General features: G+C 41.3%; 1 protein-coding gene across 3 annotated transcripts in view; it reads right to left on the reverse strand.

The window, feature by feature from the left end:
• Window positions 1-27,498, reverse strand: part of Smg6 (SMG6 nonsense mediated mRNA decay factor) — a 234,164-nt gene that overhangs the window by 193,194 nt on the left and 13,472 nt on the right. For all 3 annotated transcript variants that reach the window (XM_021176232.3, XM_021176235.3, XM_021176236.3), the window contains exons 7-8: window positions 22,150-22,260; window positions 21,571-21,783 (exon numbers count right to left, since the gene is read on the reverse strand). In XM_021176232.3, the coding sequence (XP_021031891.1) occupies window positions 21,571-21,783; window positions 22,150-22,260 (324 nt within the window). The remainder of the gene's footprint in view (window positions 1-21,570; window positions 21,784-22,149; window positions 22,261-27,498) is intronic.

Below are 27,498 nucleotides of genomic sequence, written 5' to 3' on the forward strand. Positions count from 1 at the left end.
CCTCCCCCACATGTATGTGTGTGTGTGCACGTGAGTGCACACACATATCTGTCTGCAATGGACAATGAAGCCAGGGCCTTATGCATATACTAGGCAAGCACTCTACCATCATACTGCAACTTCAGTCCTGATCTTATCTTTGGTTTAATTCTAGCTCTTCTAAGTTTTCCATCATTTAGTTAGTCGGTTAGTTGGTTCCTGCTGCCCACTGTCTTTTTTTTTCTGATGCTACACTACTACTCCAGGCAAGATGACCCTTAGGTGTCTAAACAATTCTGTTTTTACCATCCATCTTGCTGTAGCAATGCGGGGATTATAGGTGAGTACCACTGAATCCAACATTTTACATGGGTTTGAGGGGACTGGACTTGGGCTATTAAGCATGTGGCTATCCCTTTTATCCACTGAGCCATCTTTCTGTCTCCCTCCATATCTCTCTTTTCATCTTATTTTCTTTAAGATTTATTTTATGTCCATTGGTATGTCACCTCCATGTGTGTCTGTGTGACAGTGCCCAGAGCCCTGTAACTGGATTAGAGACAGTGGTGAGTTGCCATGTGGGTGCTGGGAATTGAACCTGGGTCCTCTAGAAGAGCAGCCAGTGCTTTAATCACTGAGCCATGTCTCCAGCCGCCCATTCTTCATATCTCTCTCTCTCTTTTTTTTTTTTTTTTTTTTTGAGACAAAATTTCTCTGTGTAGTCCTGGCTGTCCTGAAACTCACTCTGTAGACCAGGCTGGCCTCGAACTCGGATATCCGCCTGCCTCTGCCTCCCAATTGCTGGGATTAAAAGCATGCACCATCTCTGCCCGGCAGTCTTCATATTTCTTAACAATCAATCTTTTTTTTTTTGCGAGACATGGTTTTTCTGTGTAGCCCTGGCTGTCCTGGAACTCACTCTGTAGACCAGGCTAGCCTTGAACTCAGAAATCCACCTGCCTCCTAAATGCTGGGATTAAAGGTGTGCACCACCACCGCCCGGCTGTCTGTACTTTTTGATAAGAATGTTTTAAGATTGATTGTTAAACCAGGCGTGGTGGCGCACGTCTTTAATCCCAGCACTTGGGAGGCAGAGGCAGGTGGATTTCTGAGTTCAAGGCTAGCCTGGTCTATAGAGTGAGTTCCAGGGAAGCAGGACTATACAGAGAAACCCTGTGTCCAAAAACCAAAAACCAAAACCAAAAAAAAAAAAAAAAAGTACAGACATCAGCTGTTTCTTGCTTTATTTGCAATGCCCACTCACTGTCACTATTAAAAATATAAGAAATATTTAAATTTGAAGCTAAAAGGGAAGGAGGGAAAGTGATATTAGTATAAAGCCACAAGAACATGTTATAACAACTTGCCAACCTGTATAACACTCAAAAATGTAACACTTTTCTGCTATCCACTACAATGCATATATTTTCTTAAGTCTGCAAGCTTTTATTTACTGCTCAGCCAGGAGCCTCTGTTCTGTGGATTGGAAAGCTGGCTTGCTGGTTAGGAGTGGGTGCTGTACGTGCAGAATACCTAGATTTGGTTCCCAGCATCAGCATCAAGCAGGTCACAACCACTGTAATTCCAGTTCCAGGGGGTTCAACACCCCTCAGGCCTTAACAGGCACTGCATGCAGGTGGTAGTACACATATGCTCACACAGGTACCACACACACATAAAATAATTTTGAAAATTTTTAAGTTTTTATTCTAATACTCCCATATGTCCTAACCCTCACCAAGACTTCTAATTCTGAAGCAGTAGAAAAGAAAGTGATTATGCTAAAAGTTTGGAGCTCCCTTTGAAGCAAAAGGCTGCACTGGTAGGTCTGGATAGCTGACTTATCGGTTAAAACACTGGCTGCTCCTGCAGAAGACCTGAGTTCAGTCCCTAGTACAAACCTGCAGCTAACACTTGTCTATAACTCCAGTTCCAAGGAGTCCGGTGCCCTCTTCCAGCCTCCACAGGCTCCTGCACACGTACGGCACACAAACATACTTGCAGGTAGAAACAAACACTCAAACACAAACTAAATAGATCTTTAAAAACTGTTCCAGTGTTAAATACCAAACCTCTCCCTGTTTCAGACACGAATCTAGGAAAGACATAAAGAAATTTGCTTGTGGAAACAGAAGAAATTTAGAAAAGCATTCTAGAAAGCCCGACTTATTGTGCACACTGGCACAAAGAGTATCAATGCCTTTTTCAGTCTTCTGACATATTGTCACTTATAAGGACTTTAAAAGCCATACTTTTTACAGATCTGTCCAGAAGTCTAAAGAGAAACCTGCCAAAGAAATTCCTCAGAGAGAATGTCAACAGCCTCAACACAGTTTGCTATACAAATTAGGACCTAGAATCTCAGGGATTTGTGGCACATGTCAGCTCAAAATTTCATTATCAACTTAAGCTAGAAAGGAACAGTCCAGAGAAACGCAAATCCACCAAAAGCCTTATCCCAACTGCCTTTTCTCTTAAGCTATAGTAGATGCTGTCCTAGTACTCATGTAAGTAAGAGGAGGTTTTACTGTCGATAGTTCCAACACAAAGCATAACTTATTCCTAAGCCAAGCAGGGTTTGACTCTGAAAGCTTCCCAGAATAATGGAAGGCATGACTTCAGGGTGAGTCAACCTTAGCTAAAGCACAAAATAAAGCAGAGAACTTGTAAAGGATTCATTTCTAAGACTGGGCCAAATCAGCCCACTCTGTGATGAATCCTGAGTTCCAAACATGTGGTAAGACTTCATCAATGTGGACATAGGTACGGTGACCCAGATATTCCAGTAACAAGACTCTCGGCTAGCAATCCAAGGCCATCCCTAACAGGTTTCCTTGATTTCTTTTCCTCATTATTTTGTTTGTTTACTTTGTGGGGAGTAGGTACACTGGAGCATAGGGCCTCATGCATACTAGGCAATCTCTAAACTACTTGGTCAACTTTTCCGTTTGTTTTTGGATAGAGTCCCACTATGTACACCAGACTAGCCTCAAACTTACAGAAATTTGTCTACCTCTGTCTCCTAAATTCTGCAATTAAAAGTATGTGCCCCTGACATGCCCTGTTTTGTTTCGTTGTACTTTTAAGATGGGAGTCAATATTTAATTGTCTGATAATGAAACTGCAACCCTCACGCCTCAGCTTCCTGAGGAGCTGGTATATACAGACTGTAATGCCAGGGCCGGGCAGTGGTGGAGCACGCCTTTAATCCCAGCACTTGGGTGGCAGAGGCAGGCGGATTTCTGAGTTCAAGGCCAGCCTGGTTTACAGAGTGAGTTCCAGGACAGCCAGGGCTACACAGAGAAACCCTGTCTTGAAACTTCCCCCTCCCACCAAAAAAAATCTGTAGAGATTATCTGAACAAGGAGGAAAATTTGAATCTCTCAGAAAATATTAATTAACCCTAAAATAGTTTTTATAACTGGATAAATAGGTCAAAAAGGAAAAAAGAAAAGTGCCAATATAAAATTATAAAGGCGGTTATTTAAGGCAACATAGAAAGGTGTGCCAGAGACAAAATAGATTTCAGAAAAGGAAGAGGAGTTGGAGTGGGAGGATAAAGAGGTCGTCAGTAGTAAAGTTACCACCCAAAATACATTCCAGCAAGTTCTTTATAGTTATTAGAGGAAGTTACCAGTTTAGTTGAGGTATAACCTCTCTACAATTAAAAAATTACTCTATAAATAATAAGTTCATAAATGCACTTAGCTAATTTTATAGCACTGAAAACATGAAAAATTTCTACCATAATTTTCACAGGTGGCATCATGTAGCACAAAAATTATTATTCATTTTAATGTGAGTGTATACCAAATACAAATGAATAAGTAATACTACCAGTGACCAATATAATATGTCAGTTACATAGCTGTATCAGTTACATAAAATATGGCAATTGTAGGCATAAATGACAGACAGATGTCTAATGGTTCCTATATTAGATGCTTAATACATTTAGATCCATGATAAAAAACAATTTAAAAATCATGGAGACACTTAAAAATAGAAGTGTTGTTAATAATACTTTATAAATGCATCAGATCTGGATCTTTTTAATTCCTTCTGATCTAGAGTCTATACACTAATTCTCAGGAGGATAAAACTGAGCAGTAACTTCAATACTAAATATTTATGAGTAAAATAAAAAGCTTCCAAAATGGGAAAAACCCAGCGTATCCCTCAGGAGCCAAAAACAGTCCACAGACTGAAGAAAGAATATGAGCCAAGAAAACAACTATTTCATGTTCTTCATCTTAGCTGAAACATCATATCCAAAACAGTGAAAACAAAGTAGACAGATGAGGTTCTGCAATGTTTAAGAGAAGGGAAAGAATGCAGAACAAGAGAACTATGGATATATGCCCCCAAGAGAAAGGGCAGAAACAAAACCAGTATAGGAAACCATGAGAAAGGCCACACGAGACACATGAAGGTTGGTGGAGTTTCTTACCCACACAACAGCCAGTGTTACTGTATAGTCCTTCCTACATCACAGCTGCAGACTCACAGGTCCAATGTACAGGACTCACTCTTATTGGAAGGCTCTTCAAAAACTAGATCCTAAGGGACAATTTATAGTACACCCTCACAAACATGCCAGCTGGCTGCAACTCAGCAGCTGATTGCTCCCTTGTCTAACTTGGTAAGGAGCCAGAGGAGGACTTTTCGTAGTCAATTCTCCCATGCTGGAAATTCTCTAACGCCAGAGTTCTGGCTTAAGTCAGGATATCAGGTTATTCATGAGATGCCAAAACTATATCTTTACATTGGCTTTGAACAACTCTCTCAAGTATACCATACAAATTCCCACAATCTTCAGCATCATCTGGACGCTAAGGCCAAAGACGGCAACTTCCCACATAGAGAGGAGCAAGCTTTTTAAAGTATGAGTAACATCAAAACAAACTTTTCATAAGTTATAAATCAGTCTCACTGACTCTAAAATAGGCAACTGGACAATGCACTCAATAAATGGTTTCCTTAAAACTCTACTAGGCATGTTCCCTTTTCTACCAGATACTCTAATTCTCCCTATTGTTGACTTATTCTATGAAGATCAAACCACAAGTCAGTTTCTCTAAGAGGAAATGAAGGAAGAAATCTAACAAGGTGGGTTTTGTTTGTTGTTTTTAATATCATCAAGCCCACAAATTCACAGTTCTTAAGTGGAATAGCACTCTTCCTCCCAGAGAGTGTTTGAAAATATGTGGGGATCACTAATGGCAGTTAGCTGGCAGGGCCAAGAATGCTATGGATCTTCAAGTGGCACGCACACACAAGGATGATGTGATCACAAAAGTGCGAAAACCTTCATTAGCAGTGTCTTATAAGAAGGCCCTCAACCTTAACTGCCTTGATCCCTCCCAGCTTCTAGGACAGTGAGGAAACAACTGGTGGTTGGGGGAAGCCTGAATTTTAAACTAATTTAAAACTAGCATGGACAGCATAAACAACTTCATCTGGATCAACCAATGAGATAAGAGATGACTCACTGGGTAAAAGTGCTTCCTGTAAAGTCTAAGGACCAAAGTTCAGACTCCTGTACCCATATAACATGCTGAGCATGAACCTATAAATGTCTGTAGCCCAAGTGATAGAAAGAAAGAAAACAGGAGGACACTAGGGCTTGCTGACTAATAAAATATGGGCTTCATGTTTACAGAGAAACCATAAAAGATTAAGATGGAAAGTGGCAGGACACGTGGCACCCTTGCAAATACACACACACAAACACATACCCCTATGCTACTCACACATACAAATTAGCATTTTTTTTCCCGAGACAGGGTTTTTCTGTATAGCCCTGGCTGTCCTGGAACTCACTTTGTAGACCAGGCTGGCCTCAAACTCAGAAATCCGCCTGCCTCTGCCTCCCAATGCTGGGATTAAAGGCGTGCGCCACCACCGCACGGCTCACACATACAAATTAATAATAAAGATGTGTTGGGCATGATGGCAGATCTCTGTGTTCAAAATAATCTTTAAAAAAGTAAAATAAAGTATAGTATACTATGTTATGAACAACTTCGATAAAATAACATATATAATATAATGTGTGTTTCTTTGTTGAAACAGGGTCTCATTGTGTATACTTGGATGGCCTGGAACTTGATACACAGACTAGGCTGGCCTTGAACTCATAAAGATCTGCCTGCTTCTGCCTCTGTATTGCCAAAATTAAAGGCATGTGTGACCATGAGCTGTCAATAATATATATAATAACTGGTTTCACACTTAAGACTACTGGCTATTGACGACCTAGGTTTAGATCCTACCATCCACTTGGAGGCTCACAAGAGTGTGTAATTCCAGTTCCAGAGACTCTGAGGCCCTATTCTGGCTATTCAAACAAAATGCCCACACACATAAAATTCATTTAAAAATATTTAATGGGACTAGAGAAATGGCTCAGATGTTAAGACCCAAATTTGGTTCCCAGCACCCATATTTGGCAGCTAATAACTTCCTACATCTCCAGTTCCAGGATCATTGACACCTCTTGGCCTCGCCAGCATCTGGACTCTGTGTGTGTGTGTGTGTGTGTGTGTATGTGTGTGTGTGTGTAAATATATATATATATATATATATATATATATATATATATATATATGTAGTTGTGCATATATATACCCATATATGCACAACTACAAATAATTTTTAAAAATCTCTAAAAATACTTTTTAAAAAACAAAAGTTTAATACCTAAGAACTGGGGCTGGTAAGATAGGTTAGCAGACAAAGGCTTGCCCCTAAAAGCCCGACAACCTGAGTTCAATCCCTGGGACCCATATGATAAAAAGAGAGACCAACTCCCAGAAGATGTTCTTGGACCTCCATAGGCACATGCGTGTGCACACAGCGCGCGCTCGCGCGCACACACACACAATGGAAAGATAAAAAAGCAATTTAAATTAAGACCCCAAAATTAAAAAATATGTTTGATTTGTAACCAAATTGTTCTCTGATCACTTTCTCTTCCTCTGGACATTTTAGCTGTTTCATGTTTTCTTCTGAATGCTAACTTTTTTTTTTTTTTCTTTTTTCTTTTGGTTTTCGAGACAGGGTTTCTCTATGTAGCCCTGGCTGTCCTGGAACTCACTCTGTAGACCAGGCTGGCCTCGAACTCAGAAATCTACCTGCCTCTGCCTCCCAAGTGCTGGGATTAAAGGCGTGTGCCACCACCGCCCAGGCTGAATGCTAACTTTTAAGCACATTACTGGAAAAGCACACAACCTCACTCCTTCCTCCTTCAGGATGTATTGTTATACTTGTTCTGTATGCTACTCAAGTGACTTCTCTTTACAATTCTGCCATTACTATTTCTAAAATGTCTAAATTAAACCAAAGCTTGGAAATTCTGACTGGTATCTGGGTCCGACTTTCCGGATGGTAGCTGAAGGTCATGTGGGGTGTGGAAAGTGGCCTGTGGGTAACAGAACACACACATGCACGCGAACAGGATATGTTGGTAATCTGGCTTCCTGAGACCTAGTAAGTTGTGAGAGTTCTCACCATTACCTAACTTGGAGAAGATGAAAAAACTAAAGTTGGAAAATGCTGGATTTTTAAAATGTTCCCTCTTAACATTCTATCTAGTGGTGTCTGGGAAGGGGCACCTTTGCCTCCTATACCGTTTTACTTGTCTAAAAGTACAAAACAAGCGAATGAACGGAAGCTTCTTCATAGCGTGGAAGCTGGTGTTTGTGGCACAGTTTATGTCACGTCTCAAGCCCAGAAACACGAAGAGTGTGGTTTTGGTGTTTAACCAGCCTCTACTGCACCCTGGCACTGTTTCTTCCCCCAGAGAACTTTAGAGGAAAGAAACCAACCTCCTATCTTAAAACCAAAGGCCAGGATAAAAATAAAGCCCTGAAGTGGTTTGGTGACCGAGGTCATAAGGGCTGCCACAGGTCTGAAGGTAGGGCCAGTGTGCTCTGAGAAACTTCACTGCAGTCAACCACAGAACCAAAGACCTCAGCCCCACGGTCCAACAGTCTAGGAGGCTGCCTTTAGGCCTGATTTGTTAGGAGCTGCTCCTCACAAAGCAGTTTATATCCTTTGAAAACCTCCAATCCTGCTTATGACTTTAACAGGAGTCTAGCTGAACTGTTTCTAGAGCCTATGAAAAGCAGAGCCAACCTGGAGCCTTGTCCTATAAGAAGGAGGCTGCCATGAACTCTCGCAGGCTTACTGCCTAATCTCCACTCATGAAGCAACTTTAAAACTTGATTCTGAGGTGAGGGAGTAGAATATGAGGTTCATACTACAAACTAGAAAAGTGAAATGGGAACTGACATGAAATCAACTCACGGCAACCCTGATGAAAACAAAACAAAACAAACAAAAGGACCAAAGCCAACCAAGCATGCAATCCTTACACCGAGGAAACCAACAATTTGTCTTTCTCTGCTAGGTTCACACAATTACAGGGCAACAAAGAAACTGGGTTATCAGACATGAAACATCTGCTTACTAGCAAACCCAGAGATGAAATTTTTCTCTAACATTCTACATTGTCCAGAGGAAATGAGGGTAAACACTGTTTCTGCTCTTTCATCCTGACAGGAGTTCTGAAACTGCAAACTTAATATACCATAATCTATGCCCAACAACTAGAATGCACTCCAAAATGTACCATGTGACCTGATGAACAGGCTTCAAACCCAAGGCTCTGACCTATAGTTGTCCTGGATGGCTGGGAGGGGGAGGGCAATGCCTGTGTGCCACCCACACAGCAGCTTTCTTTAACATTATGGCAGCAACAGCTGCAGCAGCTGCAGCAGCAGCAGTGGCTTAGCACACAAACTGTACAAGGGACACTGAAAAGTGAGAGAAATGATGGGTCTGAAGAAAAAATGGCATCTGTATAATTTTTTTAAAAATTAAAAACAAGAAAATTCAGCCGGGCATGGTGGCCCACACCTTTAATCCCAGCATTTGGGAGGCAGGCGGATTTCTGAGTTCGAGGCCAGCCTGGTCTACAGAGTGAGTTCCAGGACAGCCAGGGCTAGACAGAGAAACCCTGTCTCAAAAAACAAAAAAAGAGAAAGAAAGAAAGAAAGAAAGAAAGAAAGAAAGAAAGAAAGAAAGAGAGAGGGGGGGAGGGAGGGAAGAAGGAAGGAAGGAAGGAAGGAAGGGAGGAAGGAAGGAAGGAAGGAAGGAAGGAAGGAAGGAAGGAAGGAAGGAAGGAAGAAAGGAAGTTCAGAACTCTGTCCTATGGCTGGCTCTTTAAAAAAGCACAGCACGCCTTTAATCCCAGCACTCGGGAGGCAGAGGCAGGCGGATTTCTGAGTTCGAGGCCAGCCTGGTCTACAAAGTGAGTTCCAGGACAGCCAGGGCTATACAGAGAAACCCTGTCTTGAAAAACCAAAAAAAAAAAAAAAAAAAAAAAAAAAAAGCACAAAACATCCAAGCCAGATCTGCAAATTTTCAAGCAAAAACTATTATTTTCAAACCTTGGGAAGTGACATTATCATTGCTGCCATGTTGCAGATGAGGAGGCTGAAGTTCAGCCAGTTATGGACTGGGCTTCAGACCTCAGAGCTAACAGCTAATAAAATTAGGACTTAAAATCAGAGATTTTCAAAGCCCAGACTCTTAAGTAAGCTCTATATTACCTGACTCTGACATGTAAGATACTAAAGAAAATTAATCAAAGTTACTAAAAAACAGGCTTTGAGAGATACACTAGACTTGAAAGAAATTATTCACAGAAAGCTCTCCCAAGTTTAGTGGTAACAAGAGGAGGAGAAAGGAAGGTGACTAAAAATTGTATATGTATATATAGTATAATACCTACTTACTTATTTTAATAAATATGGAACTGTGGCTACTGGGAGAGTTCTTTGGGACTGTGGCTGGTGGTCTATTCACCAGTGGATAGCTCACAGTTATACACCTATGGGTAGTACTAATTAGACTCAATAAAATTAAAAAAGAAGACATGAAATTGGAAGGGAGATATAAAGGGAGAACCCTGGGAGGAACCCTGGGACTTGGAGAAAGAGAATAGAGGGAGAATTAGTCAAAATATGTTGCACACATGCATGAAATTCTGAAAGACTTAAAAGCCACAATATTAAAATTATATTATGAAATTCATGAAATTGGTATATTTGCACAGGCGTCATGCTAATCTCTGCATCACTCCAATTGTAGTCTATGTACTACAGAAGCCACACATTTTGATTAAGATATTTTAAGAAATTAAGGCAGCTGGGTCAGCTCAGCAGTAAAGCACATGGTTAGGAGACAAGGCCTGTGACTTGCAACTGGTTTGAACTAAGCATCAAAAGCAAACAAATGGAGGTCAGAGCTCTGTAGGAGTCTAAAGAGGTCTCCTCTCCACTTAGAACCCAGCTTCCAAACCAAAGCCACAGAGTCATGCAGAACGGGCCTCAAATTAATCCATGTCATACTAATTATAATACTATGTTAGTTCAAGATGCTTCCTCATGAGATAGGCAAATAAAACTCAACCGTTTTCTATCAATATGCAAGGCAAGCATTTTAATTTTACATTGAGTGAGGTTTCACACTATGTACATACTCCAGCTTACCTCACACTACGAAGAATCCTCCTAAACAGCTGGATTACAGCTATGAATCACAGTACATAACCTTCTATGATGCCTGACCTCGCCTGGGCTTATGCTTTCCTATTGTGTGGCTGGAAAAGTTTCTCTTCCATGACAGGAAGGATGGTCTTCCCCTGGAACATTACCTGTGGCACTTTATACTTCTGCTTGATAAAGCAGGAAAAAAGTGATAACTGGGCCAGTCTAAGGAAACGGGAATACCAGTTTCCTATCAGACTGTTAACATTTAGGCATGGGGACTGGAGATTCGGTTCAAAGTTAAAAGAGCTTGCTTGCTCTACCAGAGGACATGGGTTCAATTACTAGTACCCATGTTAGGCAGCTCACAATTTCCTGTAACTCCAGCTCTAGGGGATCCAACATCCTCTTTTGGCCTAGACAGGAACCTATATTCATGTACACATAGGAACAACAGAGACAGATACATAATTAAAAATAACTCTTTAAAAATAATGGTTCTCTCCCAGCAGTGGTGGCTTTTAGTTCCAGCAATTAGAAGGCAGAGGCAGGCAGATCTTTATGAGTTTCAAGGCCCGTCTAGTCTATAGCATGAGTTCCAGGACAGCTGGGGATCCAAAGAGAAACCCTGTCTCCAAAAACAAAACAAACAAATAAGCAAACAAATAAATAAAAATAATGGTCCCTCTGGGTGGTAAAAATTTATGATCCATGCTGGGCGGGGCGGTGGTGGAGCACGCCTTTAATCCCAGCACTTGGAGGGGCAGAGGCAGGTGGATTTCTGAGTTCGAGGCCAGCCTGGTCTACAAAGTAAGTTCCAGGACAGCCAACAGGGTTATACAGAGAAACCCTGTCTCAAAAAAAAAAAAAAAAAAATTATGATCCACAACATTCATTTACTGACTTGGTTTGGGGTTTTGTTTTGTGAAAGAGGCATCACACTGTAACCAGGCTGACCTCAACACTGCAGTAACCTTACTGTTGCCTGAGCCTCCTGAGTATTACAAGGATTAGAGATGGGAGCCACCAGGTCTGGCTCATAACCTTAAAAAAATTTAAAACAACAACAACAAAAAATCTTAATGAGGGGAAAAAAGCTCTGTCTTAATAATTCCAAGCTATTGGTAACTTTCTTGAACAACTAGCAGAAAAAGATACAAGTTATGTTTAAATTCAGAAAGCTTTTGTCAGGCTAGCTGTGGTGTGCTCTCCTTTAATCCCAACTTTGTGGAAGAGCAGAACACACTATGTGATTTTGAAGCCAGCCTGGTTTACAACATTTGTTCTAAGCCTGTCAGAGCTATAGAGACCCTGCCTCAAACCAAACCAAATCAGACCAGACCAGATCAGACCAGACCTGTCCAGACCAGAAAACTTTGTGTAAGAGTGGCCCTTACGGGCTGGAGAGATGGTTCAGTGGTTAAGAGCACTGACTGCTCTTCCAGAGGACCTGGGTTCAATTCCCAGCAACTACACAGTGGCTCACAACCATCTGTAATGGGATCTGATGCCCTCTTCTGATGTGTCTGAAGACAGCTACAGCAACAGTGAAAAAAAAAAAAAAAAAAAAAAAGAATGGCCCTTCACTGTCATCAACCATTAAACTGTGATAAAGAAAAGACTCAGACTGCATCCAACCTATGAAATTTAATGAATGACATGCAAATTTCATGGGATCAACAATGCGGACATGACAAGTAAACAACAAACTTGAGAAACATTTCCAGAATCCAGAAATAATAGGGGAGACCAGCTATGATGGTTGGTCCTGTCATTTCTGTGTGGCACATGGGCACACAGAGGATTAGCTAAGGAGGGGAAATTGCCCTGAGAGTGGACAGCACTGTTAGACAGACAAATGAGAGAGGAAGAGGAAGCCAGCTAACACAGGCATCTTTCCTTCTGCACCCTGGCCACCCACAGTGAGGTGAGGGCAGATCTGCTTTGTGCTCTGGCCATGATACTCTACCTGGCCTCACTCGGCCCAAAGCAATGATTCCAGCCAACTAACTAGAAGCTGAAACCTCAAAAACCATGACCAAAAAATCTTCCCTCCCTTTAGTTCTCTCAGGTTCTCTCAGGTATTTTTCACAGTGACAAAAAGTAACACCTCAGCCCATTGACTTCCTCCCACAATACCACAGCACCAACTGAGAACAGGGCTGTAGGAGAAGGCTCAGCCTCAGCCCCACCATTCCCACATTTCACACTGCCCTCAACTGAGCAGAGGCAAGTAAACCTGCAGGCCCTGCTGTGCCACACCTGCTGTGCCACACCTGCTGTGGCTTCTGTTCTGGAATATTCTTTTTGAGTCTGCCTGGTTACTTTCTTCCAGAAGCCTTCTGATTCCACTTCCCATTATACACCCAAACCATGTCTGCCAGGTCTAGACCAAAGGTCACCTCTCTCTACTGCCAGCAGGACTTGAGGTGTTTTTTTAGTCATCCCAGACATGTATAAAACAGAGCAAATGTGATTAACGCCATATATGTTCTCAGCTAAGGCTAAGGAGACAATTCTTTGACCTCAGGTCTCAGAATTTAATTTAAATATGTGCCCTTTGTTTCTAACTAGCACCTTAGCTTCCATATATATATATATATATATCCCCCACCCCCCCCTGAGACAGGGTTTCTCTGTGTAGCCCTGGCTGTCCTGGAACTCACTTTGTAGACCAGGCTGGCCTCGAATTCAGAAATCCGTCTGCCTCTGCCTTAGCTTCCACATTTTTCTTGTTGTTGTTTTGGTTATTTGTTTTTTTGGATTTGTTTGTTTGTTTTGTTTTGTTTGCTTTCTGTTAGTTATTTTCCTGTTTAAAATGACCATAGGCATAATGGTATCTAGTGTTCCTAAATGCAAGAAAGCTGTGATTCATCTATACAGAAAATACAGACCATATTTATCCAAATAACAAGAATCACCTACAAGCCAGGAGTGGTGGCACACATCTTTAATCTCAGGACTCAGTAGGTGGAAACAGGCAAATTAGGAGATCTATATAGCAAGTTTGAAGCCAGTCCACATGGCATTCTACTGTCTCAGAAACAAAACATCTACACACTGAAACCTGGATGCTGGTCCATCAGAGTAGAAGATGCCAAACTAGGCCTAAAGTCAAATCAACCTAGCCCATCATCACCTGTCTTAGCCAATAAAGTTTTACTGCACCACAGCCATGTTCATATAACACCACAAAGGCATACTAATAAGAGACATGAGATCTACAAAGCCTACAACATTTATGTAGCCTTCCATGGGCAAAGTTTGCTGATTCACACACTAGATACAAACCAGTCTGAAACATAACAGCACCGAGCTTGGCTTAAGAGCACACAACTTTGATGCTAACATTTGGGAGGTAGGGGCAGGAGGATCTCCCTGAGTTCCAAGTCAGCCTGCTCTACATAGTGAGACACTGTCTGAAAACAAACAATAACAAAAACAATAGAACAAAACACCGAAATGGGGCTGGCCAGATGTCTCAGCCAGTAAGGACAACCCTGGGACCCACAGAGAGGTGGAAGAGCAGAACAAACTCCACCAAGCCATCCTCTGACCTCCACACGCGTGTATGGGGAAAAAGCTGGGAACAGTAGACAGGGTAGATGGTTGTGGAGCACAGGCTACTAAAATTTCAGGGACAAACTGTATCAGCACTTCTTCCTCCCATGCACTTAACAGGTACTATGGTCTATACAGGATGCTAAACACAGAGGAACCAGATGCTTCAAAAAATGGGGCTGGAGGGAAGGGGGAATAGGGTGGGAGGTTTGTAGAGGGGGGAGACTAGGAAGGGAACAACATTTGAAATGTAAATAAATAAAATAGTCAATAAAAAACAGAGTATCACACAACCTAATAAAAAGAAAGGGGGGTGCTGGAGAATCAGTTCCGTGGTTAAAAGCACTTGTTGCTCTTACAAAGGACCTGGGTTCAATTCCCAGGACCCACAAGGTGAGTCACACCTCTCTGTAATTCCAGTCCCAGATGATCCGACATCCTCTTGTGACTTCCTCAGACACCAGGAATGCATGAGGTATACACATATATGCAGGCAAAACATTCATACACATACAAAAAAAAAATCTTAAAAAGTAAATAAATCTGAAAAAGGTTGTTTTTGTTTTATATCTTAACAGTTGCATCACAGACCTTTGCCTTTAAGTATGAAAATTATTTCTGGTGCTGTAATTTAAAGTCCCTGATTAATTCATTGATAGCAACAGTCCACTGTTCAGATAACAAGTACTCTATAGCCTGAGACACAGCACAGGAAGAGCTGCCACGAACACCCACAACTCTCTCAACACCAACTCAACACTTTACTTGGCAGAGGGGTTTTTAATGGGATTTTAAATGGAACTCTTAACAGGACACCACTTGTATTGGCTGTCCTGCTACGCTGAATGTTCAACCCACACCACGTCTCAAGACTTAAAATCAACAGCCCACAACCTAACCCTCCCACAACCATTCAGAGAGGAGAGAATCAAAGCCCACACCTGGCAGACTCAGAACAAACTGGTTGGGACATCATTATCATTACTAATAACCACAGTAAGTCAAACTTCCTGCTTAGTCATGAATTTCTAATCATTTATGCTGGAAATTCTAGAAATGGTCTAAGGAGACTACCCTACTAGGGCTTCTAATATTCAAAACTGAACAGCTAATATGAACAAGCAATGGACATGACATAAGTTAAATATATGACATATGGCAGGGCACAGTGAGGCAAGCATTTAACCCCAGCACTGGGGAGGCAGGGAAGGCAGATAGATCTCTCTGAGTTCAGGTCAGCCTGGTACAAAGCAAGTTACAGGGCAGCCCAGGGCTACAAAGACATCTTGTCTCAAAAAACAAACAAAATACAAAACATATATGTTTGTAATAAAATATATACCCAAATTAAGAACATATTGTAGGGGGCTCAGTGGTTAAGAGCACAGACTGTTCTTCCAAAAGTCCTGAGTTCAAATCCCAGCAACCACATGGTGGCTCACAACCATCTGCAATGGGATCCAACATCCTCTTTTGGTGTGTCTGAAGACAGCTACAGTGTACTCATGTAAATAGAATAAATAAATAAGTATAAAAATAATTTCCATGGGTATTTTGTTCCCCATTCTAAGAAGGAACGAAGTATCCACACTTTGGTCTTCCTTCTTCTTGAGTTTCATGTGTTTTGCAAATTGTATCTTGGATAGTCTAAGTTTCTGGGTTAATATCCACTTATAAGTGAGGGCATATAATGTGTGCTCTTTTGTAATTGGGTTACCTCACTCAGGATGATATCCTAAAGTTCGGAGCTGAGATGGAAGAAAGGACCATCCAGAGACTGCTCCACCCAGGGAGCCATCCCATATACAACCACCAAACCCAGACACTATTGCATATGCCAGCAAGATTTTCTTGACAGGACCCTGATATAGCTGTCTCTTCTAAGGCTATGCCAGTGCCTGGCAAACACAGAAGTGGGTGCTCACAGTCATCTATTGGATAGAACACAGAGCCCTAAAGAGAGAGCTAGAGAAAATATCCAAGGAGCTAAAGGGGTCAGCAACCCTATAGAAGGAACAACAATATGAACTAACCAGTACCCCACAGAACTGTGTCTCTAGTTGCATATATAGCAGAGGATGGCCTAGTCGACCATCAATGGGAGGAGAGGCCCTTGATCTTGGGAAGATCATATGCCCCAGGACAGGAGAATGCCAGGGCCAGGAAGCAGAAGTGGGTGAGTTGGGGAGCAGGGCGGGGGAGGTTATAGGGGACTTTCAGGGTAGCATTTGAAATGTAAATGAAGAAAATATCTAATAAAAAAATTAAAAAAAAAAAAATAGCCGGGTGGTGGTGGCGCACACCTTTAATCTCAGCCCTTGGGGGGCAGAGTCAGGCAAATTTCTGAGTTCAAGGCCAGCCTGGTGTACAGAGTGAGTTCCAGGACAGCCAGGGCTACACAGAGAAACCCTGTCTCGAAAAACAAAACAAGGGGGCTGGTGAGATGGCTCAGTGGGTAAGAGCACCCGACTGCTCTTCCGAAGGTCCGGAGTTCAAATCCCAGCAACCACATGGTGGCTCACAACCATCTGTAATGAGATCTGACTCCCTCTTCTGGAGTGTCTGAAGACAGCTACAGTGTACTCACATAGAATAAATAAATAAATAAATCTTAAAAAAAAAAAAAAGAAAAACAAAACAAAACAAATAAAAAATAATAATAATTTTAAAAATTGTTTACTGAGGATAACATATAGGCTAAAACCACAAAAATAGCTACACAAACTGTCACATTTTATTCTATGTATTCCTGCAATTATTTGAAATTTTTAATTTGGAATATACTCATGTATTGGAATAATTAAAATAATTGGGCCTTAGGATGTAGCTCAGTAGTAAAATATTTGTCTAGCATGCTCAAGGACCTGGATTCAATCCTAGAAACACCCATACACACGCCCACCCTACTGATATAACTAACAGCTGGATGTGGCAGTTATGACTATAACGCCAGCAACTCAAGATGTATAGGAGTTGAATATCATCCTTATCTACATAAGGAGTTTGAGGTCAGCCTAAGCTATGATACTCTATAAAAACAAAAGGCTGGGAGCATAGCTTAGCAGGCAGAAGGCTTGCCTGTAATGTACAATGTTCCAAGTCTGATCCCAAGCACTATTTAAAAACTGGAAGTGGTGGCCCACATCTGTTGCCTATACTTGAGATGCAAAGACAAGAGGATCAGAAGTTCAAGGCTAACAAGATGGTTCAGAGGGTAAAACTGCTTGCTGCTAAGTCTGACAACAAGAATTAAATTCCTGCCGGGCGGTGGTGGCGCATGCCTTTAATCCCAGCACTTGGGAGGCAGAGGCAGGAGGATTTCTGAGTTTGAGGCCAGCCTGATCCACAAAGTGAGTTCCAGGACAGCCAGGGATACACAGAGAAACCCTGTCTCAAAAAAACAAAAAAACAAACAAAAAAAAAAAGATTTAAATTCCTGTAACCTAAATAGTTGAAGAAGAGAACTAACTCACACAGGTTGTTCTCTGATCTGATACATATAATTTATTTATTATACAAATAAAAAAGTGTAAAATATTTAAGCCTATGTGGTGGTGCACATCTGCAGTCCTAGCACTAATATTATGACATAGGATACAAAGGCAGAAGAAATGCCTGGAAGCTTGAAAAAGTTAGCCTGGAGTATACTATGCCTTGGCAGAAAAGAGTGACAGAGACTGGGGCTAGAAAGATGATGGCTCAGCAGTTAAGAGCACTGACTGCTCTTCCATCAATTCCCGGCAACCACATGACATGGTGGCTCACAACCATCTGTAATGGGATCTGATGCCCTCTTCTGGTGTGTCTGAAGACAGCTACAGTGTACTCATATAAATAAAATAAATAAATCTTTAAAAAAAGGAAAAAAAAGAGTGACAGAGACTGCCTCAACAAAGCAGAAGTTGAGGGCCAACTCTTAGAAGTTGACCCATGATCTCCACAAGCTAACAACGGCATGGGTACACACACATGAAAACTAAATAAAATTAGGGCAAATGAGATGGTTCACTGGGTAAACATGCTTGGCATCAAGCCTGACAACCCAAATTCAGTCCCAGGCACCACATGATGAAAAGAACTGACTCCCAGAGTTTCTCTTCTGACCACACATGCAGCATGGTACAAGCATATGCACACTCTAAATGGACAAGAAAGAGGATTCAGTGGCTACAGATACTGCTGTGCAAGCATGCATCCATGTAAAGGTCAGGTGTGATCCCACACATGCCTACAGCCCCTGCACTGAGAGAAGCAGAGACAGGAGGCTCACTGGAGATGACTGCCCATCAGCTTTGATGAATAATATGAGCTCCAGGTTCAGCAAGAAACCCTGCCTCAATGGAACAAGGCAAAGCATGCTAGAAGGACACCTCCTCAGGGTACAATCAAGCACACAGACACATCACAGACACGTACAAACAACTTGCATAAATATACACACATAAAAACTAATAAAGCACTAGAATCCGTGACAGCTTACTTGCTGAAAATGTATTCACTGAGACGTACATTATAAAAGCAGAGTTGCATAACTACTACTCCTCATTTTCAGTGGCAGAACTGAGTTTCAAGTAAGTGACTATGTCTGTAGGTAAGTGTTCTACCACTAAGCTCAGCCACTACAGCTACTGAAAAGATATTTCTACAAAAGATTAGCTATATCTGTATAAGATATGTTCCCCAATTGTGAGGCCAAAATCAAAGAAAGCCACAAAATCTTTTTTCAAACTGTCTTTTGCTTTCATTGAGGGCTGGTGGGCTGGCTCAGTGAGTAAAGGGCCTGGCTGTGCAAGCTGGGTTTAATCCCTGGAACCCACCTAAGGGTGGGTGGGAGGAGAGAACTGAGTCCACAAGTTTGCCCTGACTGCCATTTGAAGGCCATGGTATGTGGGCCCACAGATATCTTGTATGGATACATATAGATACAATAATAAATAAAGTGAAAAAAATTAAACAATATAGTCCTACCCAGAAAGACAACATGTTTGTTAGTTAAACAGGATTTCAGTTTGGACTGTAACATCCAAAGCAGCCAAAGCAGCAGTGAGGGATTCTAACCGCAGGAATCAAAACAAATTGCTAGAACACACATTAACACATGGGGCCCCATGTACACTAAGGCACACCAGAAGAGGGGGGTTTCATTATCAATTACTACTTCCCAAGTCATCCACAAAAACAGTTACAGAATAGGAAGACAAATGGGAATTTTAAATTAAACCCAAAAGAACTAGATACCTGTAATTCATAACTCATACCTGTAATTTGGTACCCAGAAGTCAGAGGCAGAAGGGTTCTCATGAATTAAAGGCCAGGGGGCTACAGTATGAGATGCTGTCTCAAAAACAATAAAAAAAAGAAAATGAATAAATGAATGTACACCATGATACATATGTGGAGGTCTGAAGACAACTAATGAGAGTCAGTTCTCTCCTTCCACTATGTGGGCCCCAGGAATCAAACTCAAATTACAAGATTGGGCTCTAGACACCTTTACCCACTGAGCCATCATGCCAACCATCTGTTCTTAACTTGGAAGAAATGATTCAACTCTCATGGTATCATTATTATCTAGCAAGATGCGTTCAAAATTAGTCCTTTTCAGGACTAGGAATGCAGTTTAATAATAGATAGTATTTGCCTACCAAGCACATACCCTTGGATTCCATCTCCAGCCCCCAAACAAGAAATATTCCTTGATCCAAACCACTCTCCTGAGTTTCAGTCACCTGTTATCATCTGAGTATCATTACTTCAATGTCCTACACAATGACAAATGCAGCAGCTCTAAAACTAATTATCATTGCCCTAAAACTTGGTCTACCATTATAGTCCACCTTATGAAACTGACCACTAACTACTTGGTTTTGATTTGCTTAGGGGAACAGTCCTGTAGGGTTTTGTTGTTAATGTTGTTTGAGAGGATCTCATACTATAGCTCATAATAGCCTAGAACTTACTAGGTAACAGTATAGCCATGTATTTGTGTTTAATCCCCCTGCACAGCTGCCCAAGTACAAGGCTTACAGGTATGGTCACCTGGCAATACCCCTTCAATTTCTTTCTTTCTTTCTTTCTTTCTTTCTTTCTTTCTTTCTTTCAAGATTTATTTATTATTATATGTAAGTACACAGTAGCTGTCTTCAGATGCACCAGAAGAGGGCATCAGATCTCATTAGGGATGGTTGTGAGCCACCATGTGGTTGCTGGGATTTGAACTCAGGACCTTCGGAAGAGCAGTCAGTGCTCTTAACCTCTGAGTCATCTCTCTAGCGCCACCCCTTCAATTTCTAAACCGGAAACCTAGGTGCTACTCTTGACTCTCTTCTCTCTGAGCTCCCCTCATCTAATCAAGCTCTTTGGACACATATCTTTCCATCTCTGAAACCACTTATTGATTCAAATCCTTCTATAACTAATTTGAATTCCTGTCACTGAGCCTTTTTTTCCCATGCTCTTTCTCCCTAAGCTCTGGAATCTGAGAGGGCTAGTCCATTCTACTTCCTTCCTCTCTAGCTAAACTTCTATTCATTCTTCACACTTCAACTGACACATGACTACTGTGATCACAGAAAATCAGGTATACCCCTAAACAAAGTCCAGCACACTTAAGCCTAACTACCTGTCCACTCTATTAAAATGCTACCTTGAAAACAAGGGAAGATGCTATTTTCTGAATCATTAGTCTGGCACACTCTAAGCCATAAGAGGTTGCCTCATAAAAGGCTTGGGGATGGTGAGATGGCTCAGAGGGCAAGAGCAATGGCTATTCTTGCAATTCCCAGCACCTATACATTGGTTCTTTAACTCCAGATAACAAGGGATCTGACCCCATCTGACCCCCTCCGTAGACTCTCATGTAGTGCATATACATAATGCAAGCAAAACATTCATGCATAAAAAATAAACAAATCTAAATAAATAAATAATAATAAATCACAAAACAGATTAATCATCCTACCCATGTTGCTTTAGTTCATACTCCAAATAGAAAGCTATTCAAGATTAAATACATTATCTCAGCAAAGTACAAAATCTCAGCAAATTCTCATACAAATTGGTGATGCCCAACTCAAAACAGTAAAACAATTTCTAACTCTACATTTACTAAATTCTACAGTGCCACATAGTGGTGAGTAAGGGAAGCACATGCTAAAGATAAAGGGATCTGTGAGAACCAACGAGGCCTAAGGGAACCTAAAGTTAGTGGTCAAAGTTAGTGGGGGGTGCTAGGCACTGTGGCTCACCCCTATATGAGCAAGTCAGATAAGAGGATTGTCACAAGTCAGAGGCCAGTCTGGGCTACACAGTAAGTTCCGGGCTAATCCGGTATAGAGAACAAGATCCTTTTTCTTTAAATAAATCGATGTCTTAAAGCTGGGACCTGTCTATGCCTCAGCCCCAGCTTGCATGACTTGAGGCAGCCAGACTTGCTGAGCTAGTCTGGCTCACTGCATCATTCTCAGGAACTTACATCACTGGGACTCAGGCTGCCCAGACCATTCTCCTGCTCAGAATCCTTCCCAGACTCAGTGCCCTGGGCGGACCGAGGATGTGATGGATGAATCCAAATCTCCAGGCGAGTAGTGTCATCCCCAACATGCCGGAAAGTAGACTTCTTTCCTTTTTGCCACTTCTCAGGGCTAATCTCAAATTCCTCATGCTGCTTCTTTTCCATCTGTTCAGCCTATACAACAGACACACAAGCTCAGCTCTCCCAGTCAGCCAATGAAAAATTCCTCTATCAGCTGTGTCTGCAGGCTAAAGACTATAAAAATCTAAGGATTCTGCTACAGTACCAAAGTAGCAGAGACCACCTCTGCTGCCATATAGATTTCATTAATTCTGTGAACTAGATGCTGTGGCACAGGTACGCCCTGCAAGCCCTCCTGAAGATTGATTTCAAAATCCGTTCTTTGCAGGGGCCAACTGATAACCCGTCAGTGGAGCCCAGAGGGTCTATGTGAAGATGTGTTTCATCATCTCCTCACACTTCAGCCCAGAGGACATGCATTCTCCTAGGAAGGATAAGCCCACGTGCACTCTTACTTACCTTTCGTTTAGTCTCTTCAAATAAACTCATGAGACTCTCCTTGGCAGTCAGGATAGGGTTGCTGGCTGCCAAACTGCGCATATAGTAATATACAGCATCAAGCTTCCTCCTCTGTAGAGAGAAGAGATACTTGGTCAACTGTTTTGTTTTGGTTGTTTGGTTGGTTGGTTAGGTTTTTTTCTCCCTTTAAAAAAATATTTTTTTAGATTTATTTATTTATTATATGTAAGTATACTGTAGCTGTCTTCAGACACACCAGAAGAGGGAGTTAAAGTTCATTACAGATGATTGTGAACCACCAAGTGGTTGCTGGGATTTGAACTCAGGACCTTTGGAAGAGCAGTCAGTGCTCTTAACCGCTGAGCTATCTCTCCAGCCCATTTTTCTCCCTTTTATAAAAAAAGTACTGGTGATTGAACTTAGGAATGTGTACATACGATGCATATGCCCTGCCATGAACAATAGTCCTAGTCTTTTTAAAAAGTTTACTTTGAGGCAGGGTCTCACTAAACTATCAATCTGGTAGGCAGGAACTTCTGTAATCCAAGCAGGCCTTGAACTTGTGGCCCAGTAGCTGGATATCCACTTGTACCACCTGGCCAAGCTCAGCTTTCTTTCTGACACCAGAATACCCAGCTGATACAAGAAACACTTGATCTCTCCTGCCCTGTCCCTCCAACTGTAAAGGACTCCAGCAAGAAGCAGAAAGCAATCCACTCAAAAAGCTGAGGGAGGTTTCCACGGCCAGTATGGTTCTTCATCTTATATGCAGAGGTACTCTGAGAACCAAATATTCATATGAAAGAAAAGAGAACAAAGAAATCCCTTACAATATAAACACAATTGTGTTTTGTTTTTTAGAGAATGTCCAACTCTCTTCACATTGGCTATTGTCATTCATTACTCAGTATGCTATAACGAAATCCTGAACTAGACAGACCCAGATTCAAACACTAGCTCATCCAGGATTTGACTGAGACTTTAGGTAACAATTTTCCTAAGATCTCCTATCCTCTTTTTTTTTTTATTTTGTTTTTTTAAGACAGGGTCTAACTATGTAGCCCTGGCTGACCTCGAAGTCACATAGATCAGCCTGCTTCTGCCTCCTGGGTACTGGGATTAAAGGCATGAGCCAACATGCCCAACCTGAAAAAAATGTTATTCCATATATTTCTTTACTGGGGTAGGGGACATGCCTAAGCCACAAGTATATGCCTTAGCATATGTGTGGAGGTCAGAGACAATTTTCAGGAGTCAGTTCTATCCTTCCACCATGTCGTTCCTAAGGACTGAATTTGGGTAGTCAAGCTGGCAGGTATACTGTTATCTGTGGAGCCACTCTGCTCGCCCATGCTCACTTTTAATACAGGAATATTAGTATCCTTGAAGAGTATCTTTAGATTTAGAAATAGTACCTATTACCTATGATGTGGTAATGATCACTTGCCTTGAGCTTAGCTGCATTTAATGAGGCCAGTTGTTTACTGTCTAGGTATACTGAATATTCTATGGACATTATTAAATATATTTGTCATATTAACACTTTGTGTCTATTTTATGAGGAAAAGAATAAAGGAAGCTGCCAAGTGAGTGGCACATGCTTTTAATCCCAGCAGAGACAGGTGGATCACTATGAATTGAGACCAGCCTAGCCTATATAACAAATTCCAGGACAGTCAAGAGCTATCTATATAGAGAGACCGTATCATTCAAAAAAAAATAAAAATAAAAAAATAAAGAAAGCTGAGCATAGCAGCATGGACCTATATCCCAGCCACTCTAGATGCAGAAATTGAGGACTCATTAAGCCCAGGTGCTCCAGGCTAGCCAGACCATATACACTTCAAAGAAAAGGCAGTGGGAGTGGCTCAAAGTGTAGCTCAGGACAGAGTTTCTGGATTCAGTTCCACCTGGAAGGAATGTAGGAAGAGATGTACAGGACAGACAGATGGATAGAAAGAAGGAAGATATGCAGACAGGCAGGCAAGCTGACAACAATGAAAGCACAAGGAGAACAGCAGGGCATTGTAGTGTCTCTCCTACATCATATACATGTTCACTGTGCCCCAATGTCTCAAAACACTAAAAAAATCTTTTCTCTCAACATCTGTTCATTCCTCAAAGTTTGTAATCTAATATTTACCTAGCTATGGCTATTGACCCAGGTTTTAAGGTCAAATGTCTGAGTTTGAATTTGGTCCCATATTTATTAAATATGGTTTACCAAGAGAGGTCTCCTTATTTGCAAATTACTAATATCTGCACACATGTAGTTGCTGTGAATATGAAATTCCATAATTCATACAGATAGCCAGCACATCTGAAACAAAATTATATTCAGATACTTTTAATATCATCCCAATTCATACTAATCTCTGCTTACACCAACTCACTTCATTTCAAACTATCTTATCAACTCTACCTTTTACATTTAAGCATTTTTAAAACTGAGATACAACTTGAAATCAATATCTACAACTGTGACTAAAAATAGTGACCCAGATGCCAAGAATTTGAGAAGATCAAAATTGTCCAGGTTCATCTATGACTACATAGAAAGTTCAAGACTAGCTTGGGCTACATAAGATCATCTTACAGAGCTATGGTGGCACACACCTTTAATCCCAGCACTAGGGAGGCAGACATATTTGGATTTCTGAGTCAAAGCCAACCTGGTCTAGAGAGCCTGGTTCAAGACAGCCAAGGCTACACAGAGAAACACTGGCTCAAAAACAAAAAATCTTATCTCAAAAAACCCCTATCATTGTGCCATATTGACTTTATTTTCCTTCTTTTTAATATGGATATGCATGTGTGTTGGAGAAGGATGCACATGGACACAGTACCAGCAAAGGGCAGGAGAGGATACCAGAACCTCGGCAACTTGAGGAACAGCAGGTTATAAACCAGCAGATGTGCTTGGTGCTGAGAACCAATCCTGATCTACAAGAGCAGCCAAATTTTTTAACCTCTAAGTCAGCAGCTTTCAACCTTTGAGTCATGACCCCTTTGGAAGTCTAAGGACCCTTTCACTGGGGTTGCATATCAGATATCATGCATAACATATTTTGTGATTCATAACAGTAACAAAATTAGTTATGAAGTAACAGTGAAAATAATTTTATGGTTGGGAAAGTCACTACAACATGGGGAACTGTACTAAAGGGTCAAAGATTAGGAAGGTTGAGAACCACTGCTCAAGACCATCTCTCTTGTCCCTTGCCAAATATATCTTTTTTGTTTTTTAAGATTTGATTTATTTATTATATGTAAGTACACTGTAGCTGTCTTCAGACACTCCAGAAGAGGGCATTAGATTTCGGATGGTTGTGAACCATCATGTGGTTGCTGGGATTTGAATTCAGGACCTTCGGAAGAGCAGTCGGCGCTCTTAACCACTGAGCCATCTCGCCAGCCCGCCAAATGTATCTTAATTTGCAGTATTTTTTTAAGTTGAACACAAAATAGTTGTGTATCTAACAATAAATAGAGTTTGTTTTAAGGAAGAAACCACATCATCTATGTCATCACTCACAGCACCCTGAAAAGCATTACACACAAGCATGTTCTGAACACATGAAGCTCACTGAGTAAATGATTGGCCGAGGCAAAAGTTGAAAACGTTTAAGAGACAGTGAAAATGTGAGTGAGACAAAGGAAGAAAAACCTCAAAGGGAGCGCTCACTAATCTGGGTCCCAAGTCTCTGAAAGAAAAGCAACAATCTGACCAGAACGGCAGAGCCATGCAGAAGTGTGGCAAAGCTGCTGAGCAACAAGTAATCGGGAAAGAAGTGGAGGGCACATAATTTTATCTGTTTAGGAATAAATTTAACCAAGGAAGAAGGCTAATAATTATACCCTAAAGAATACTAAAAAGCCGGGCGGTGGTGGCGCACGCCTTTAATCCCAGCACTTGGGAGGCAGAGGCAGGCGGATTTCTGAGTTCGAGGCCAGCCTGGTCTACAAAGTGAGTTCCAGGACAGCCAGGGCTATACAGAGAAACCCTGTCTTGAAAAACCAAACCAAAAAAAAAAAAAAAAAAAACTAAAAAACAGTGCTAAACAATTTTAAAGACCTAAGTAAACAAAGATACATCTTGTTAGGCTGTTAGAAGATAAAAGAGCTTCCCAAAGAAACCTACTAGTTCATTACTTAACCAAAATTCCAATTACTGCTATAGTAAAAACACAAATTGAATACAAATACAAAAAGCTAGTCCTAAAATCCATACAAAACTCTAAGGAACCCCACACAGTAAAAACAATCTCGAAAGAGAAGCACTAGAAGGCTAGCGTTTTCATACTTTTATCAGACCTACAACAAATATAGGAGCTGTACTGGCATAAAGCAGACATGGAACATTAGAAAGAGCTGACAATTTAGAAATAAAGCCATGCATTAGTTAGTTTTCAACCTGTGTTAAGACCCTTGTAATCTCAGACCTCTTTGTTAAATGCTAAGTTCCAGGCCAACTGGGATTCATGAGGCCCTTTCTCAAAGGCTGTTCTGCCTACAAAAAGTCCTAACAATATTATAAGAAAATAGAATAGTGTCTTTTTTTTTTTTTTGAATAGTGTCTTTAACAAAGGAAATGTGGGCTGCTGAGATGGCTCAGTGGGTAAGAGTACCCGACTGCTCTTCTGAAGGTCCAGAGTTCAAATCCCAGCAACCACATGGTGGCTCACAACCACCCGAAATGAGATCTGATGCCCTCTTCTGGTGTGTTTGAAGACAGCTACAGTGTACTTACATATAATAAATAAATAAATAAATCTTTAAAAAAAAAAAAAAAAAACCTGCCTACAAATTGTTAAAAAAAAAAAAACAAAGGAAATGTAGCTCTGTAAAAGAATACCCATGCAAGGCCCTGAAAAAACATGTTAATGGTTAATCTTGACTGTCAACTTGATGGGATTGAGAATAACCTCTGGTTACATCTGTGAGGATGTGTCCTGCCACGTTTAACCGCGGTAAGAACCAGCCTGTATGTAAGTGGCAACATTCCGTGGAAGGGGGTAAAAGTGTCCCCAAACCAAATGTAAAAAAGATCAAACCAGCCAAGTACCAGCATTCATCCTCCTGTGTCCCCTGACTGGGGATACGAGGTAAGCAATGCATGCCATACCTTCTCTGGGCTATACCCTCGACTATGAGTCAAAATAAATCCTTCTTCCCTTCGGGTGCTTCTCATTATGTCTAAGACCTTAAATATTGCCAAGTTTTATTGTTTGTTTTATTTGTATGGGTGTTTTGCCTGCATATATACCTGTGTATCATGTGCCTAGTACCCATGGATGACATAAGAGGACTCCAGATTCTCTGGAACTGTAATTACAGATGGCTCTGAGC

This window comes from Mus caroli, unplaced genomic scaffold (assembly GCF_978045245.1).
Source record: "Mus caroli unplaced genomic scaffold, Mus_caroli_1 scaffold_13, whole genome shotgun sequence".
Taxonomy (NCBI): Eukaryota; Metazoa; Chordata; class Mammalia; order Rodentia; family Muridae; genus Mus; species Mus caroli.